Source organism: Polyodon spathula, chromosome 11, assembly GCF_017654505.1.
Source record: "Polyodon spathula isolate WHYD16114869_AA chromosome 11, ASM1765450v1, whole genome shotgun sequence".
NCBI classification, from domain to species: domain Eukaryota; kingdom Metazoa; phylum Chordata; class Actinopteri; order Acipenseriformes; family Polyodontidae; genus Polyodon; species Polyodon spathula.
The window spans coordinates 8,084,526-8,103,224 of NC_054544.1; the positions used below are offsets into that span (position 1 = coordinate 8,084,526).

General features: G+C 35.6%; 1 protein-coding gene and 1 long non-coding RNA gene across 2 annotated transcripts in view; both read left to right on the forward strand.

Annotated features, from left to right (window-relative positions):
• Positions 1 to 401: 401 nt before the first annotated feature.
• LOC121323702 lies at positions 402 to 7,832 on the forward strand. The gene is made up of 3 exons (XR_005951156.1): positions 402 to 438; positions 3,440 to 3,543; positions 4,583 to 7,832. It is a non-coding gene; the product is annotated as an uncharacterized LOC121323702 (long non-coding RNA).
• A 5,757-nt stretch (positions 7,833 to 13,589) lies between these two features.
• Positions 13,590 to 18,699, forward strand: part of LOC121323011 (glycosyltransferase-like domain-containing protein 1) — a 37,638-nt gene continuing 32,528 nt past the window's right edge. The window contains exons 1-2 of the mRNA XM_041263723.1: positions 13,590 to 13,687; positions 15,314 to 15,460. Of these exons, the coding sequence (XP_041119657.1) occupies positions 13,590 to 13,687; positions 15,314 to 15,460 (245 nt within the window). The remainder of the gene's footprint in view (positions 13,688 to 15,313; positions 15,461 to 18,699) is intronic.

Below are 18,699 nucleotides of genomic sequence, written 5' to 3' on the forward strand. Positions count from 1 at the left end.
TTATTTGTCTTACTAATTACACTGAACAAAAATTTAAACGCAACATGCAACAATTTCAAAGATTTTACTGAGTTACAGTTCATATAAGGAAATCAGTCAATTGAAATAAATTCATTAGGCCCTAATCTATGGATTTCACATGACTGGGAATACAGATATGCATCTGTTGGTCATAGATACCTTAAAAAAAAAAAAAAAAAGGTATGGGCATGGATCAGAAAACCAGTCAGTATCTGGTGTGACCACCATTTGCCTCATGCAGCGTGACACATCTCCTTCTCATAGAGTTGATCAGGCTGTTGATTGTGGCCTGTGGAATGTTGTCCCACTCCTCTTCAATGGCTGTGCGAAGTTGCTGGATATTGGCGGGAACTGGAACACGCTTTCGTACAAGTCGATCCAGAGCATCCCAAACGTACTCAATGGGTGACATGTCTGGTGAGTATGCAGGCCATGGAAGAACTGGGACATTTTCAGCTCCCAGGAATTGTGTACAGATCCTTGCGACATGGGGCCGTGTATTATTATTATTTATTAGCAGATGCCCTCACCCAGGGTGATTTACAGTTGTACGCAAAAAATACATGTCAAGAATTACAATACAATTAAAAGCAAGATACAAAATGCAATGACTTCAGTCCTAATAAGAGCAAATACAAAACACGATTTGATATTGGGGAAATTCAAGTGCAGATAACAGTGTTAATAGTTACATCAGGGTTAGGTACGAGTGCAAGTGAAATACAAAACACTACATATTGGTTTAAGTGCAGCATTAAATACAGCAAAATAGGGAGCAAATAAGTGCAAGTTAAAGTGCATTAAAGGCAGAGTGCTATATTGACCAGAAGTGAAGAGTTGAGTTGTACAGGTGTTGTCTGAAGAGGTGTGTCTTGAGGAGGCGCCGGAAGGTCATCAGGGACTGGACAGTCCTGACATACTTAGGAAGGTCATTCCACCACTGTAGGGTGAGGGTGGAGAAGAAGCAGGCTCTGGAGACGGGAGCAGAGAGGAGGTACAGCCAAGAGGGAGTTGCAGTAGTCTAGGCAGGAGAGTACCAGGGCCTAGACTAGGAGTTGCATGGAGTAGTTGCTGAGGAAGAGTTGGATTAGGTTTGGAAAGAAGCAGCAACTTTACACCTATAGGGTTGCCTTTGAAATATCAGCATAATCCAAATTAAAGTTTAAAACAGAAGCAAAGAACACAATCTTCAACAGAAGGAAAGGAAAGCAGTGGTAATACTGATACTAGTGTTACTCTTTTGAGTAAAAGACTAAGGTCCACAATTTCACCACTGTCCCTTTCTTCAAAGAAAACATGGTGATACAATAAGTTAAATTATTATTGACTATACAAAATATACACATTTTATATTCTGCAACAAAATAAAATAACTATCCCAGGGCACTGATACTGAAATGGTTAACATTTCAAAACTAATTGCGTGCTTTGGTGTTATGGAATCAAGACACATTAACTGTATAACATGCATTAATACTTGTGCCTATTTGAAAGCACTGAGGATTTTAATCCTCAGAGTTTAAATATTTAGACCAGTTGCAGAGCTGAAGACAGTTATTTAAATCCACACCTTTGATCTTTTTATGCCGTTATCTGTGATTTATTTTTCTTCCTTATATGTAAGCATGTATTGGTGCTGCTTCTACACCCTAAAGATCTGAGTTCCTGCTTGTTATCCAGCAAGTCCCTAGATCTTGCACATGCATAGCCAAGGGTTACTCTGTTGCTAATGAGGTGTACATATGCCTCATGGGGAAAGGGAGAACCCTGCCAGACAGCTTCTTAACTGGAGGGCATGTTCTGGTGCAGTTGGCATTGACTGTGGATAACTCAGCAGAAACCATAGTCCAGATCCTAACCAATAAGTCACTGCAGCTACATACACCCTGTTACACTCAAAAATGCAGTACAATACACTATTAGCTATGTAGGCATATGTGTATAGCGAATAGTTTGCTCAGATTTTTAATATTGTTTACCTTGTGACTTGACTGAATTGGTGAAATTAAAATGTAATTAACTGCTGCTCTTATTTGATATATTATTAGTTCATACATGGCTTAACTCCACCTTCTGAGGGTTAAACATTGTAACAATGATTATTAAAACAAAAAAGTAAGATTTTTATTTCACAGTGTTTGTCTCCTAAGGGAGGGCTCCTATGCCTATAGTGGTGTGGTGTCATCATTTAGTGCCAGTAATATTCAAATTAATATACAACATAAAAAGGACACTGTTGATTTCCTTTGGTGGGTTACATCAATGTGTTTCACTTTTGAAATTATTTATTCACATTAGTTTTAACTTATTATCAAAACTGTGAAATTGGTATTGGTTACCTTTTAAATTAAACATATGTGTATAACATTAGAAAATAAATAGGAATTTAATAGATAGCATTGTGTGTGATAACGAATTACTCCATGCATTGTGCAAATTGCGTATTTATAATAGTTTATCAAAGACATAAAAGACATTTGTGTATTTCTCTTAAGTGCCCTTACATTCAAAAACATTTTGAAGTTATGTTGAGCAATCATATCGTAAATTTACTTTTTAAGATAACGTTGGCTATATCTCTTTAAGCATCACCACCTTATATATATATATATATATATATATATATATATATATATATATATATATATATATATAAGAGCTCTTCTGAGTCGACTGCAATTCCCTTGCATTTGTGCTGAGAGCCGGCTTAGTGCTCTCGTGGAATCAACGGTTCCATTTTGAGTGTCTATATATAATATGTAATTTTTTTTACTGCCAATATATTGGGACATATTTATTTTTCAAGCTTTAGTTTGTAATTAACTGTAAAAGAACATTATTTGATGTTGAAATATACCTTACTGAAATTCAGAAATCACTTGCCACTTTGCTATAATTTTGCATGTAAGAGCAGAAGGGTTTAATGGATCTACATTATGCATTGAAAACAGATATATAAGAATATACCTCTCATTTTATTTTTTATGTACAACTATGAATTTCCCTGAATGGTGACAGCGAAGCCAATGTGGTATCCATGCACATTCACATGTGTGTACGATTTCAAACACTGTGCAACCCTAAACTGAAAGTAACTTCATTCACATGATAGACATCCCAAAATATTAGTAAAACACTAGCAATTGCAAAACCTTTAAATGCTGTAGAAATTTCAACAGGACTTTGTATTTGAAAATATGTACTTCAATTTTGTGTTTTCTTAGTGTTGTCTTTCTTGCCACATACACCAGTTAATAATTATCGTTCACTGATATAATCTCATAACCATCTTCTTTTTCCCATGATAGCAGGGTAGAGTAGCGAGTGCCTTACACCCCTACTGTTTGTGTTACAGTCATTTAATAGACTTAGTGGCTTATTGTTTACTAACCTCTGAATCCATGACTTCATTTCCCAGAGATTCTAATTCACCTATAGAGCCAGCAAGTTTCACGGTCGTCACAGGTGAGGACAGACTCGCCTCATTTGCTGATGTTGGCAGCAGAGGATGCTGTGATGTTGGTGAGTATATTTTGGCAGACCTTGCAACTGTCTCCCCTTGTATAGCTCAATCCTGATGAGTCATAGCCATTAATGAAATTTGCTGCTTCCTTTTTTTTTTTTTTTTTAACAACTGAAGTAAATACAAAATAAAACTACTAATTCCCTAGGCATAGTAAAAAGGGATCTGTTTTCACAGACCTGTTAGCACTAATCATTGACTACCTAATGTTACGTTGTGTAAGGTAGTTCAATACTAATGCTGATAGGGTCTGTGAAGCCAGTGTGTTTTAAACTAGGCAATCTGTGCAGTTTTGAAATTATGTAGTTTTGATAGAAAGTATACTCTTTCTCCATTATAAAGCTCCATACTATTAAACTTGACCTTTTAGTTACATAAATCAATTTAAATTAACTGTGTTATTAAACACACTTTATGTCAAGCTGAAAGATTGTCTGAGTTCTGCTAAAATTTGTCAAACATTCATGATATGGATTTTAACATAGAATAACCAGAATTTGTTGCATCATATGTTTTGGTCTGATGTTGATTAGTCATTGTATTATTGGACATACCAGTAGATCACTGCAGATATATCTATAGCAGGTACATAGAAGAAGTAAATGGAATCTACTTGAAAAGTTTGCTTTTGAATGCTGTATATTGGAATGCCTTGGTAACTTTGCTTTTGAATGCTATATATTGGGATGCCTTGGTAAATTTGCTTTTGAGTGCTATATGTTGGGATGCCTTGGTAACAATGCTTTGAATGCTATATATTGGGATGCCTTGGTAAATTTGCTTTTGCATGCTATATATTGGAATGCCTTGGTAACTTTGCTTTCGAATGCTATATATTGGGATGCCTTGGTAACTTTGCTTTTGAATGCTATATATTGGGATGCCTTGGTAACTTTGCTTTTGAATGGTATATATTGGGATTCCTTGGTAACTTTGCTTTTGAATGCTATATATTGGGATGCCTTGGTAACTTTTGCTTTTGGTCTGATCCTTTTTTTTTTTTAATGCATCTAAATTACTTGTTTGCCACCTTTTCAGTTTGGTGGCTAATGTGGTGGTGTTTAATTCTGCCTTCAACATGAAGTCCTTTTTCACGTCCATTGGTACCTTCATGAAGCTCATTCCAGACTACAGGCCCAAAGATTTGGAAAAGATCATCAGACCCAAATGCCTATCAACTTTCCTAATGTCAAAAGGTTGTTTTTCATCTTTCATTAGTACTAGTTATCTTGTTTCAGGAATAACCACAGCATGATTAAACAGCTTTCATTTCCCCCTTAATCCACCAAGCATGTACATAGTTGTACACAGACAACAAACAAATCTAAAACAGATTGTATAGGTTTTGAAGTCCTATACTGCTATTTGATACTGGTAATTGGGGTGTGCTATTTTTTAACATGGATTATTATTATTATGATTATTATACATGGTTTCTATGGTGCTATTTTGACTACATCAAGGCTCTTTTGCACCATGCAACTTTTGTCAGATGACATCCTTTGTAGCACAGTTGGATATTAGGCTCCAAAATACATATTGTTTTCCTTATTCTAAGTATATTTTGTTAACACACACTTGCAGTATATAATAATAATAATTTAAGCTTTGTCCCTGAGGCACAGGAGCTGAGGAAAAACGTTGCCTACGGTAACTGTGTCATGTTTTCTCTTGTCATTAGTGAGTGTATGGATTTGTTTGATAGTCAATTTGAATTCATATCTTTCCATAAACTGTTGTACAATATCTGAAAACATGCACTTATTTTAAGCTATAGCCTACGTTGATAGAATCTCTATTTAATTTGTGTCTGAAAAAGTAAAATTATTAGTTGGGCTTTTTTTTAAATTTAATTAAATTTTTTATGAGGTGAAAAGCACCTAGTAAATTTACAACATAAACTAAATCAGCATAATTGTTTAATGTATATTGGACAGTCTCTGTTCAGTAATTATGTTGCATTAACAGAGATTTTTTTTTATTTCAAAAGAAGGATGAAAAAACAGATCGGAAAATAGGGCCCTAATCGTGTGAGTTTTTAGAACAAAGACACATTTATAAGACATTGTTTAATTTCAGTAGCTATATATTTGTAGATGGTCAAAAGTTGAGTGAGCATACTTCCTCGTGAAAATTCACTTACTGGACTCACTGAACCATCATACACTGTTAGAATATATTTACAGTTATTGCTTGTTTTCAGTAAGAAGCAGAAGATTGGATTGTATGTACAGGAGAAAAAAAATTGCGGTAAAAGAGCTGAGATTCATGATGCAAGATTCTTGCCCAGAGTGTTTTTCAGCTCGTTTTCAAATGGTAATTTGCCTTATCCAAAGCAAACTCATAGAGTGTAAGTAAGTGATTATTTGCATGGCTGACAATCATTCAACACGCTTGCGGTCTTTTTTTAAAATGCTCTAGTTTGTCCAGTCATTTGAAAAAAATGCTCAAAGACCAAAGGCAAAAATGTGAGGTGATTTTTAAATGTGTTTTTGCTTTGAAGTATGTTGTTATTTGTCCCTTTCATTTAAAAAACAAAACAAAAAAAAAACTGTGTCTGGACAGCTCTAACTTTAAAACATTTGCAGTGCTCATGTTGCATACTTGTTCTCCCTTTAAAACTAGCATTCTTTTTCATGGTATCTCAAGAGGTTGTTTCTGTGCACAGTCATGTTCTACAACATGAATGAATTGTTGTACTCTATGGCATAAAACTGATATGTAGAAAAAGGTTTTTTTTTTAATCTCATTATAATGCAGTTTATATTAGTAGAAAAAACAATAGTTATTTGAAAGAAAATGGAAACACACACACAAGTCAAACATATCTTAATTGTCAGAAACATATTTCAGTCTTCTGAAATGCTCTGTTTATCTGCTAATGATTATACCTATTAGATGTATGTGTGTTACATGTTGCATCAAAGAACACTAGCAGCAACCAACCACCCCCCTCCACCCCCAACATAAAAAAAATTAATAGGGATTGACCTGGGTTGACAGGACACTCCAATGATCAACAGTGCAAACTCATTCATCACTTAAGAGTCCAATGGTGCCTGCTTTCTTTTCCCAACATCTCCTGTACACTTTTTAGGTCTAGGATATGGTACAGAGGGAAACAATATATATGCATGCAATTTGTATTATCTGTAACAATTTAGAAGTGACCAATTCTGCCTCTCAATGATGAGATTTTAATCTAATTCTCAATGGACTTGCCTTTTGCAATATGCAGTGCAATTCATAGTACTGAATTTAACTTCAGCACCACTCAAAAAATATTAATTAAAACACTATATATTGTATTCTACTGTATATGTATAGTTGCAGTACTTTTGAGTAAATGCAGAATTTCATCTGTCTTGTTTGAATATAAAAATAAATACATGCAAATGGTATTTTTTCTAGGAACATATAATTTTATGACCTCTGACTCCTGACTAAAAACAGTTGAGGGAATTTGGGACTGCTGTGGTTTCTTACATGTGAAAGGTGGTTCTAAGTGGTGAGTCCCTTTGCTTTGCGTATCAAATAAATATAAAACATGCTTTGTAGCATTGATGATGTTCATGTTTAAATGCTGTTGTGGATTGTACTTTAAATGGGTATCCATCGTCAAGGTAACATTCCTTACTTAGTTGAAAGTAATCTGTATTATCAAATAGAAAGATAAACCAAGGTACTTTGTGCTTTCAATATACATGTTTTTTGTGAATAATTTAGTAATCCAAGAATCCAAAACTTGCAACACTACTGAGCTTTCATTTGTGTAAATATTATTATTTTGTTTTTAAGTATTCTTTACTTAAATTATGATCTTACTGTTTTGAAACTTTCTAAACAATCGGAAGTGAGCTGTGATTTTTTAGGTTAAAATTAAATCATTTAGGGAAAGAACTTGAAATTGATAATCTTCATCTATAAGCAGTTCAAAAGCCATAGAACGCGAGGCAACAATAGCAAAATGTCAGGATTCACTTTTACAAGTGACCTAGTATGACTGCCATATTGTGGTCATGGGACTGACCATAAAGACCAAACACTTTGAATTATTAGCTTCACATTCATGTTCTGTGAATCTCAAGTTCGATTATAGGTATCATCTTATAAAAATGAACCTTCTTGTGGTATTTATTTTACAAAGCAAAAATAAATAAAATGAAATTGTGGGCAGCAAATCATCTGGCTATGCTCTGATTCAGTGTCACTTTAATGCTTGCTTTTTAGCCTTGAATGACCTAAAACTCATTTTTACAGGCACTTTGATTACTTACACATAACAGGAGCCCATCAACTAATCAGATAGACATGGTTTAAACGTATTTGCACAAAATAATAACTATAAAAAAAAAAAAAAAACTGTTGCATACTTTTTAAACCTGTTTGTTTACAATCCCAGATTTATACAATGTAATTCCCTTCTATCTCAGGCTGCATTTATTGACACCACAGTTAATACTGAAAGAGAGACATTCTTGGAGTCTGATTTTTACAATAAATATGCAGACATATCAAAGCAGGTTCATGTTATTGTTTTAGATATCTCTCATGTGTACTTTTATTTGGATTTTTGTTCTATGGATGATTTATATTATTTTCTACCTTTTAAAGTATTTCTTAGAGGGCTGCCTTTTATGTATAAAGGCTCTTTGAACATTGCAGTACTTTTTATAGACCAGCACTGAGCACCTGGGTTTACATTTTAGAGAATGAACACTGTATGTTTCTGTAATCCTCGGATTTAGGGTTGTGAGGGGAAAATAGTAGCATCTCATTATTGACAAAGTCAGGAGCAGAAGCTTATTGGTGACAGATCTATGGATCCCAGGCATTAGCACATAGGGGAAGATGACATCATCATTGTATTTGATGTTAAATTGTAAAACAGTGAGTGAGATAGTGTTCTGTGCCTTTTGGTATTACTTGGTTTTGCTTGTAAGATGAAAGCGTTATTTTTATTAAGTGTTCCAACCAAATAAAACTCTTTTAATTTTCTTTTATGCGGCAAAATATATACATGAAACTACACACTGCACTACCTCTTTTCCACTGTACAACTGAGCTGTGTCAGGGCCACTTTTTTTGATTAAGAGAACAATTTAAGTTGTGCTGCATTTTTAAGCAGTGTATGCTTAAAATAATAATTTAACAAAAGTAGTTGTAGTTGACATTGTGTTGGCTATATTTCTTTTCTACTGTACAGTATAGGTATAAGTTATAATATGCAATGTTTGACAGCAAGTGGCTATAAAAGTTAATGTCACATTATATACAGTGCGTGTATAATATATACATATATATACTGTGTATGTGTGTGTGTGTGTATATATATATATATATATATATATATATATATATATATATATATATATATATATATATATATATATATATATATATATACAGTGGCTTGCAAAAGTATTCAGACTCCTGACCAATTCTCTTATATTACTGAATTCTCTTATATTAAACTGAAATTTCGTTCTGTTTGATATTTTATAAATTCAAAATCAATTATTGTAAGGTGACATTGGTTTTATGTTGGGAAATATTTTTAAGAAAAATAAAAAACTGAAATATCTTGCTTGCATAAGTATTCAACCCCTGTGCTGTGGAAGCTCCCAGTTTGCACCGATGAGTGCTCAAACAAGAAGGAGACTTGTGAGAGAAGCCACAGAGAGGCCAACAATCACTTTGAAGGAGCTACAGAGTTCAGTGGCTGGGAGTGGAGTAATGGTGCACCAGTCAACCATATCAAGAGCTCTGCATAACACTAGCCTGTATAGGAGGGTGGCAAGAAAGAAGCTGTTACTCAAAATGTACAATCTGAAAGCACGTCTGGAGTTTGCCAGAAAGCATGAGAGTGACCCAGCTGTGATGTGGGAAAAGGTTTTGTGGTCAGATGAGACCAAGATAGAGCTTTTTGGCCAAAACTCAAAGCGCTATGTGTGGCGCAAACCTAACACTGCCCATGCCTCAAGACACACCATCCCTACAGCGAAGTATGGTGGTGGCAGCATCATGCTGTGGGGGTGCTTCTCATCAGCATGGACTGGGCATCTTGTTACAATTGAAGGAAGAATGAATGGAGAAAAATACAGGAAAATACTGCAAGAGAATCTGCTTCAGTCCACTAAAAAACTGAACCTTGGGCGGAAATTTACCTTTCAGCAGGACAATGATCCCAAGCACAAGGCCAAAGCAACATTGGAGTGGCTCAAGAACAAAAAGGTGAACGTCCTACAGTGACCCAGTCAAAGTCCTGATCTCAATCCCATTGAGAATCTGTGGCCCAAAAATTGCGGTCCACAAGCGTCGTCCAACCAACCTGAACAACCTGGAGCAAATCTGACAAGAAAATGGGCCAAAATCACTCCGACACTGTGTGCAATGCTGGTACATACTTACCCCAAAAGACTTAAAACTGTTATTGCAGCGAAAGGTGGCTCTACCAAATATTAATGTGTGGGGGTTGAATACTTATTCAAGCAAGATATTTCAGTTTTTTATTTTTCTTAAAAATATTTACCAACATAAAACCAATGTCACCTTACAATAATTGATTTTGAGTTTAAGTGTTTTAAAATAAAATATCGAACAGAACGAAATTTCAATGTACCATTTGTAATTCAGTAATATGAGAGAATTGGTCAGGGGTCTGAATACTTTTGCAAGGCACTGTATGTGTGTGTGTATATATATATATATATATATATATATATATATATATATATATATATATATATATATATATATATATATATTTCTACAGAAGTGTTTTTACTAGTACAAATGCAAGATGTCAAGCACACAATATAATACTAAGTTATTTGTTGTATGAATTTTCTGAAGCAAATGCATCGCAAGTAAACAATACCTGTTATTTTTTATCATAAATACAAGTAAACAATATCTGTTCATTTTTCAACATCTAGAATTATAAAACAGTTTAAATATAGACCCAGTGTCTTGTTCTTGTAGTTTACATAGCTTACCTGCACTATCTATTATTATTGGTATCCAATCAGTATCAGCCTATATGGGTAGATAATCTTCAGCTATCGGTATAGGCCTTGAAAATCTGTATCTGTGCACCCCTAAAATATACGTTGCATGGTGCACAAAAGATCAAAGAGTTGTACAAGAAAAGTTACACAGTGCATCTTTTATTATTAAAATAATGTCATTAATGTATTATGATTGTTTGTCAAGAGTTTGTCACTGAACTGTTGGATTACTTCTAGTAGCCATAACTTTGGTCACTAATTTACTTTTACTGTGTAGCCCTGCATTTCTTTATGTCTGTTTCCTTCAAAGCTAGTTTCAGACTCCTGGAAATCTATTGAGTTTTTGATTAGTGGAGGCTGGGGAAGGTTGTGATTATTACCAATACAGGGAATTAGATCAAATGATTTGAAACTTTTTAAATTTGTGCTTAATCAAATTTAAGATAAAGTCATCAGTGGAATTGCCGTTGATTTCTAAGTAAGATAATTGGTGGCATTCCTCCTAAGTACCACTCACTGGCACTGGGGCTGGATTTTATTGCTTAGTCAAACCTCCTCATTCAATTTTAAAATTGCCTATTGAATGAAATTCTCCCTGGACCTGCCAGATAGTACCTTCAGTAATACCTTTCCACAAGTAACTCTTTGTCCACTCAGGAACAGTACAGCTAAGTACTGCTTTACCAGATAACACAGTGTTGTATTAATTACTTAAATATTTTACTAGGCATTTTATGCTTGTTTCACCCATATGAATCTACTAAAGTCACCAATATTTAAGGGAACCATTATATTTTTAAATCATATAATACATTTTTCCATAATTACACATTCAGAGCTCACAGTGTGGGCCTGGACTAAATCAAAATCATAGCACCGACATGACAATCATGAAGTACATGCATTGTTTGCAGTCTGACTTTCTGACATTTAAATTTAGATTTAAAACAGAAAAAAAAACACACATAAGAAAAAAATAATAATGATGAGGTCTGTGAATTAGTAACAGGGCCAACTATAAACTACAACCTAAATGTGAGTATCTGTTAATTAACAAGGATGCACTGTATAGATATGGATGCACCATATTAAATGAGGCTGTCCTAAAATGTTTGGCTTCCATACAAACCATATTAAATAAAATAAAAAATAAAAAAGCCCATGTATATGCTAATGGTGCACCAGGACTTAGTTGAACATTTATTCTTATTTGTATGTGCTGTGCATCCTCTAACTGAATTCATCATAACTGTTTGGCCATTACTAACAGCAAGTTCTGCCACCTCAAACAAATACAATATAACAGCTTGGACATGCTAAGCCATTTGTTGTCCTCTGTCTATAGTGCTGTTGCACTGCAGTCATACCTGAATATGATTGCCTTTAATGCATAATTTCGTTCCTGAAGGGATGGATATTAAGACCACAATCCACTGATCCATTGGGTAAGGAACTGGTTTAAAGAGCAGGGCTATGCATTTGTTTTATGTGATCTAGAACTCGGTAAAACCATGTTGTGTTTTTTTTTTTTTTTTTTTTTTTTTTTTTAACGCATTCTTTATGTCTTTTAATTATTTAATTAATATTTGTTTCTTCTTTTTGCAAAAAAAATGGTTTGTTGTGTTTCTTCAGATGGTTGGCCAACATATCATATTCCCATCTGCTTTGTGTTAAAGAGAAAAGTGACACAAGCTTTAATACTCGATATTCCACTATCACACAGTGTCACTGTGAAACATACATCTCAGTTACATATGTTTGCTAAGTTTGCAGGGCTCTCAAACATGCTTTTTTACTTTATTAACTTAGAGGGGACCCGATGAACAAAATGTTTATTAATTTATCTTCTAGACAGCCTACATTTTAAGGTGTAAAAATATCCACATCAGGTGATTTTTTTTTCTCTATGTAGCTTAAAAAAAGAGAGTGAGTATGCGTAAAACCTACTGTGGACCAAAGCTAATAGGTTGGTGTCATTTATGAAGCCTACTGCAGGGCTAACAATTAGGTTTACATTGGTAAACTGCAATGTGTACAGTGACTGAGCATATACAGAACTGACCATAGTTTCAAGAACAGCAAGCTGAATTGTACATTAATGGAGTGGTCATGTCCAGTTATTGCATGGAAAATGTAGGCATCTTTGCAGCAGTTTATTTTAATAGCTTTTTTGAAATGTTGCTTTAAAAAAAAAGAATGTTTGCTATTTTTTTTTTATTCCAAGCAGTACATTTGCGTTTGACCACGTTTGACATGTACTGGTACAGTAAAATGCATGAACTAGAGTCAATATTTGTTACTGTAAACATGAATGTAATATTAATTGCATTTAAAGAGTAATTTGTATTTGACATATAGGGGGTTATTTTCAAAGGAGAGCCGCTGGAGGATCACATTATTTTGACAGGTTTTTTTTGGCACCACTATTTTGGCACCCCTGTATTTTTTAAAGCTGCAGAAAACATAGCTGGATTCTACCTGCTAGTTTGGTTCATTAGTTATTCTGATGGTTTCTTTTGGTGGAATATGTAAGGATCTAAGAATGCTATTTTCTAGGATTCTTGCTTGGAACCTGCAACAGAGAGAGATGGGTTAGTCTGGGACTTGGGTACTGAGAGCGTAAAACTGGCCACGTCCCGAGTGAAGGAAGGACAATGTCTCATGTGGTGAGGTAGAGCATGAGCTGCTAAAGGATAGTGTGGCCAAGGGTCCCTACTGACTCACTCGGAGAGAACTCCCCTAGTGCAAGGACAAGGTAGCATTGCTGACCTGATGTCGGAGAAGTGGATCTGCACTTACCCCCCCTCCCCAAAGGATGGAACCCTGGCTCCCCGCAGAGACCCTCACCGTGAGACAAACAATAGAGTCACGCCAGTGCATAACATAAAAGAAACAGCTAGAAAAAATGGAAAAGGAAAAAAATAATAATGTTAAAATAAAATAATGTTGGTGTGGTATGGTTATGTGATTACCTGCCGTGGCAGTCAGGTAGCCCGCACTCCAGGCATGCTAGCTAGTCTTTGATGGCTATTGCTATGTCAGGGGATGAACGGATGTATGAATCAACTGCTGCAGAGGACCTGCTCCCCATGCTGCTTGACCGGATGGATATCATTGTTGGCTGGCTGCAGAAGTAGCTGCTCGATCCAAAATGATTGGGGAAAAAGCTGGTTCTGGAGACTAGAGTAGTGAGACCATCCTATGTGATGTCTGAATAGAATGGAAAAGGTTAATTCACATTCAGAGATTTGGGTTTCATAACTCCAGTCATTCTCCTAATAGTGGAAACTTAACCTGAACTCATAGTCAAGACAGATTTCCAGTCTCATACCAGGTCTCTCACCATGTATTAATGTTTGTAGTATTTGAAAGGATGAGTGGACATATGACTAGATTGCTGAGGAAGTCAAGCGGAAATGGTTGCCACAATCTGAGTATTTTAGTCAAGCTGTTGGAAGTGTGTTGGAAGCTCTGGATGAGGACAGTTGTAGATTTAAATGGTAAACTAAAACAACTTTTGTCTGCTGCAACAGTGAGCAGATCTAAAGAGGGAGCCGAGATCTGCTGTAGTGAGGAGTGACCAAGAGTAGAGGACGGGATCTTCTGAGCAGTGCAGAGCTCTGAGGAAGTAAATGATGGAGTGCTGTCAGTAGTGTGCAGTGGCGCAGCTGTAGAAAGCAGAGCTCTGCTGAAGCAGTTATCTGTACTAGTAAATGGAGGATGAATGCGTTGCTCTAAGGCTGCTGCGAAACCTGTTGGTTTTTTCATGAGCGGTCTATGAGTGTATTGTCCATTCCACGGTAGGAGGGCACCATGACTGGAACATTGATAATAGTAGGACATGGTTTCCTTATCCGACAAGTGTCTCACATTGAATGAAATATTAACTTCTGAAGGAAAATTGATCCTGATTTGAAAAAACACGACTTTTGCAGTGAAAAAGGACATGCTAAAATGTATAGAACTTGTGGTGTTATACTGTCACCTAGAAGTTATGATTAGAATAATCCGTTGACTTTAGAAAGTGATGCAGGGTTGAATATTAGATTATTGTGATTAATAGCCCTCGGGATTGGAATATTTATCCTAAATGCTCTAATGCTGTATCGTGATTGTATTTTGACAAAGGTAGATAGAACGGGCTGTGAATGCGCAGCTATTGGCTCGCGAACTGCTGACAATGCGGTTAAAGACGATAAATCAGGGAGTCAGACCGATTGACATAATGAAAATATCTTTAGTTCAGTAGCAGTGAAACTGGAAGTGTACAGGATTGGAAAATCCAGTACGAATAGCAGTGTGAAGCTTGTTTCCAAGAATAAACTTCAGAAAAACAACAGCCGTATCTTTAAGTACTTGCAAGCAGTCTTAAATTAGAACTGTACTTGAAAATGTTCTCTTTCAAAAAAATAAATTAAAATGATTTGGAAAATAGCTTTGAGAATGTAGCCCTTAATGTTGCAAAAATATCGACGGTAGAAGCCGACGCTGGACTTGATTTCTAACCATTGGACCATTGAGGGCGGCTGATGCCAGGTTTTAAGCGGGAACGTCCGCAGTGCTGAACAGAGATGGCGGCCATGACTGGAGTGGTGAATACTGAGCTTGATAGAGATTGCTGCAGTGTTGGAAGCAACCTGTTTGTTCATATCATTGAGTTGTGTATTAATTGAAGCAATTGAGACAGAAAAGGGGTGAATGAGGGATTCATGTCCTCGAAAATGTTGTTTATGAAGCTGAAGGGTGGGATTTGTTTCAGTTGCGTCTCCTGGTTGCTGTGCTGGGAGGAGATTGTGACCATGACTGGAGAGGAGGGCGGTGCTGCTGCCTGTCCTAGAGATCTGGGTGAGCAATTTTGCGAAAATGCGCTTGAGAAGCAGGCAGCCTGGTGTAGCAGATATAAAAGGTACAATAAATATTGAACAACGCCATACTATTGCTTCCAGCCGGGGTGTTGATATTGTTACGATTTTTAAAAGTTAGGTGAGTGGCTAATTCATATAAAATAGCTGCTCCGGAGGCTAAGCCTGCTGGCGGGGTATTTTGGTAAGGCTGAATGGAAATAAGAATGTACCCAGATATTTTATAAACGGATTAATGGGTGAAAAAATTCTGAAGTTTTCCACCGAAAATGAAACCCCTTTTGAAAATCAGGCCCATAATGTTTCCAATGTCACTTTTTGTACTAATCAGGCTAATATATATTGCTGACGTTCTTGTACCTGCCCTAACAGTAATATTATTATACAGTACATAACAAAGAAAGACTATCTGTAAAGCACTAATTGAAACCCAAGCCTATTCAGCATTGCAACTTTAGTTGCAATGAATTTTAAGCAGCCTGGTAAATGGCCAATGTAGAAATTTCACTTTGTAGTGATCCTATTTAAATTTGCAGGATGACCTGTGAAATGACGTTATATCATGACCACAAATCCAGGCACTAAAAAACTACCAGTGTTTCAAGTTATTTTTTATGCTAAAAAGGTTATATGTTTTAACTCAGCATGAATCCTGTAAACATCACAAAAAGGATGGTTTGTTTTCATACTTAAGAGACATTAAATAGAGTGTCCTTAACTTAATCACCATCTTGTTTTACCTAATTTACATATATTAGCATATTAATTGGACTACAGATGAAAATTGGTGTTGTAATTTTAATTAAGTGTCCACAAAGGTATATGATTAGAATGTTTAAAATACAGTCAGACATAACTAGAAGCAAAAACTGGCACTGGGGCTGTGGTGTTACTTTCAGTGAATGTCTGTTTTATGATAGTCATTTTTAATCTTTAGTATATTATACGGCTAAATAGACTGGGGGCGGGGTATTTAAATATTTTTCTTCTTTCAAGATTGATGTTATATATTGCTGCTCATCTGCAGAATGAAAGTGCTTTGCTGATTTATGAAATTAGGATTCTAACTGTAACTGTATGGAAAAACTGAAAATATGCAGTAATAATACCTCAGCATTCTTAAAGAATGGTATTTTCTCCCTTAAATCTGACAACGTTGATCCCAGAAGACTGTTACATATCTAAAGTGAAAGCAGATATGGTGTAAATTAGGGGTGAATCAGGCAAAGCACTCATTCTAAGGCAAAAATAAGACATATAGAATATAGATATTATTATATATTAATATAATATATATATATATATATATATATTAAAATCATGTATTTGTGTCAGGACTGTTACATATTCGAAAGCGGTCAGAAGCTGAGCAGACTGGTTTGTTTGCTTTGTAGTGTGAGGAATCGAAAATAAAAAAAAAATAGTGTTTTAAATATACACACACCTGATCATGAATAACAGTTGTCAAGGTTTAGTGAAACATTCTTATATATAAATAATTATGTGTCTGATTCTGTATATAGTGGAATCACAGGTTGTTTTTATTTTGTTTAAATTTAGTTGTTGCTAAATATTTTCTCTCCAATTTGATATGCCCAATTATTATTTTTATCTCGGTTCACTGCTGCAACTCCTCAGCAACTTGGGAAACGGAGGCTGGAGCACGCGTCCCCTGAAACGTGCTTCTGCCAATCCGTCATTTTTCACACTGCGGATCCACAGCGAAGCCATCAGACCAAAAGTGCTGGAGGACAACACAGACCTGAATGGCTCCACTGCTGACCCGCAGATGCCCTATCAGTCACAGGGGTCGCTTGTGGGCTGTGAACTGTGGATTGCCCTGCCGACTTAAGCCCTCCCTACCCGGGTGGCGCTCGGCCAATTGTGCGCTGCCCTCTAGGAACCCCCGGTCAAGGTCGGCAATCGCCACTCGGAAGCCCCCAGAATTGCAGGTTTCAATCAACCTCTCCATGTAATTAAAATGAAGGTATACAAATATGATACCACTGTACTGAAATTTCCATGTAGTCTTGTCCACACTTCAGGGATTCATTTTAAGATTTGAAATTATTTTTAATAATACATTTCTCTTTTCTACTGAATTATATGAGTTGAAAGGAGTTCTGTTATTGTAGTTACCATATTCGGTCTCAAACACTATTTATACCTGGATTTGTGAGAGCTGAGCATAAGCACAAGGAATACAAATGATTTGTTATCTGTTACTGTCATTACACAAAGTAGAGGGTAGGCTGTAGACAATGGAGCATATGTCAGTCATTCTAATGAGTCCCATTAATCTCAGAGTATCATTAAAAGGGCTCGGAGTGGTTTTCTCCTGGAGGGGGTTGTGAACATAACTTTTTTTGTACTTCATACACATGGAGTATCTGTAAATGCAAAAACTAAACTAAACCCATGTTTCTGATACAAATATAGTGAAGCCAAGCTTGCATAATGGAGACTTTGGGAAAACATAATATTACTATAGCATTTCTTTGGTGCGGTTTTGGAATGGTATTTTTTTTGCAAAACATTTGGAAGCATTTTTCTCATAAAATATTTAACTATTAAAGTGCTCTACTTTGGTGAACAAACTAAACTAAACTAAACTTATATGACAAAGGCTACCGAGTAACATAATGTGGAAGCATCTTTAATGCACAACCTGTGCTTGCTGTTTAGACAGAACTACTTTTGCATTTGTTATTTATGGGAGAGGGATAAAAGCTATCTGTGATGCTCAGTAACATGCAATCCAGAACTCTTTCAGTCATACATTGATCTGGCCAGTAGCCAGAAGCATATCTCAGTTCACTGAAGTAATTTTAAAACAGTAAAAAAATTAAACCCAAACAATGCTAAATTATGTCACATATGTCATCTATTCTATACAAAGATCATTACATATTATTGTGACCTAATGTCACGTTGTGCTTTTTTCTGTTTCTAGATGATAAAGGCAAAAGCTGCCACCACCACATATGGCAGCCATATTGAGGTTGTGTGCATTTTTCTGAAAGTTCCTTTACAGATTTTGTTATTGCCTTATCGTGTATCTTTGGTACAATATTTTAGTTCATGATTATCTTTAACACATTTTTTAATTGTCATTATCTTAAATACCAACTTCATATTTTAATTAATGTTGTCATACAGTACCGGTCTATCAGAGATGCAATTCCCATGTAATCATTGCTTTTTCAATATTTTGATTGAACCCACTATTTGGTTATTATGCAAATGTTGTACAATTATATATACTGTACTACCTAAAATATAC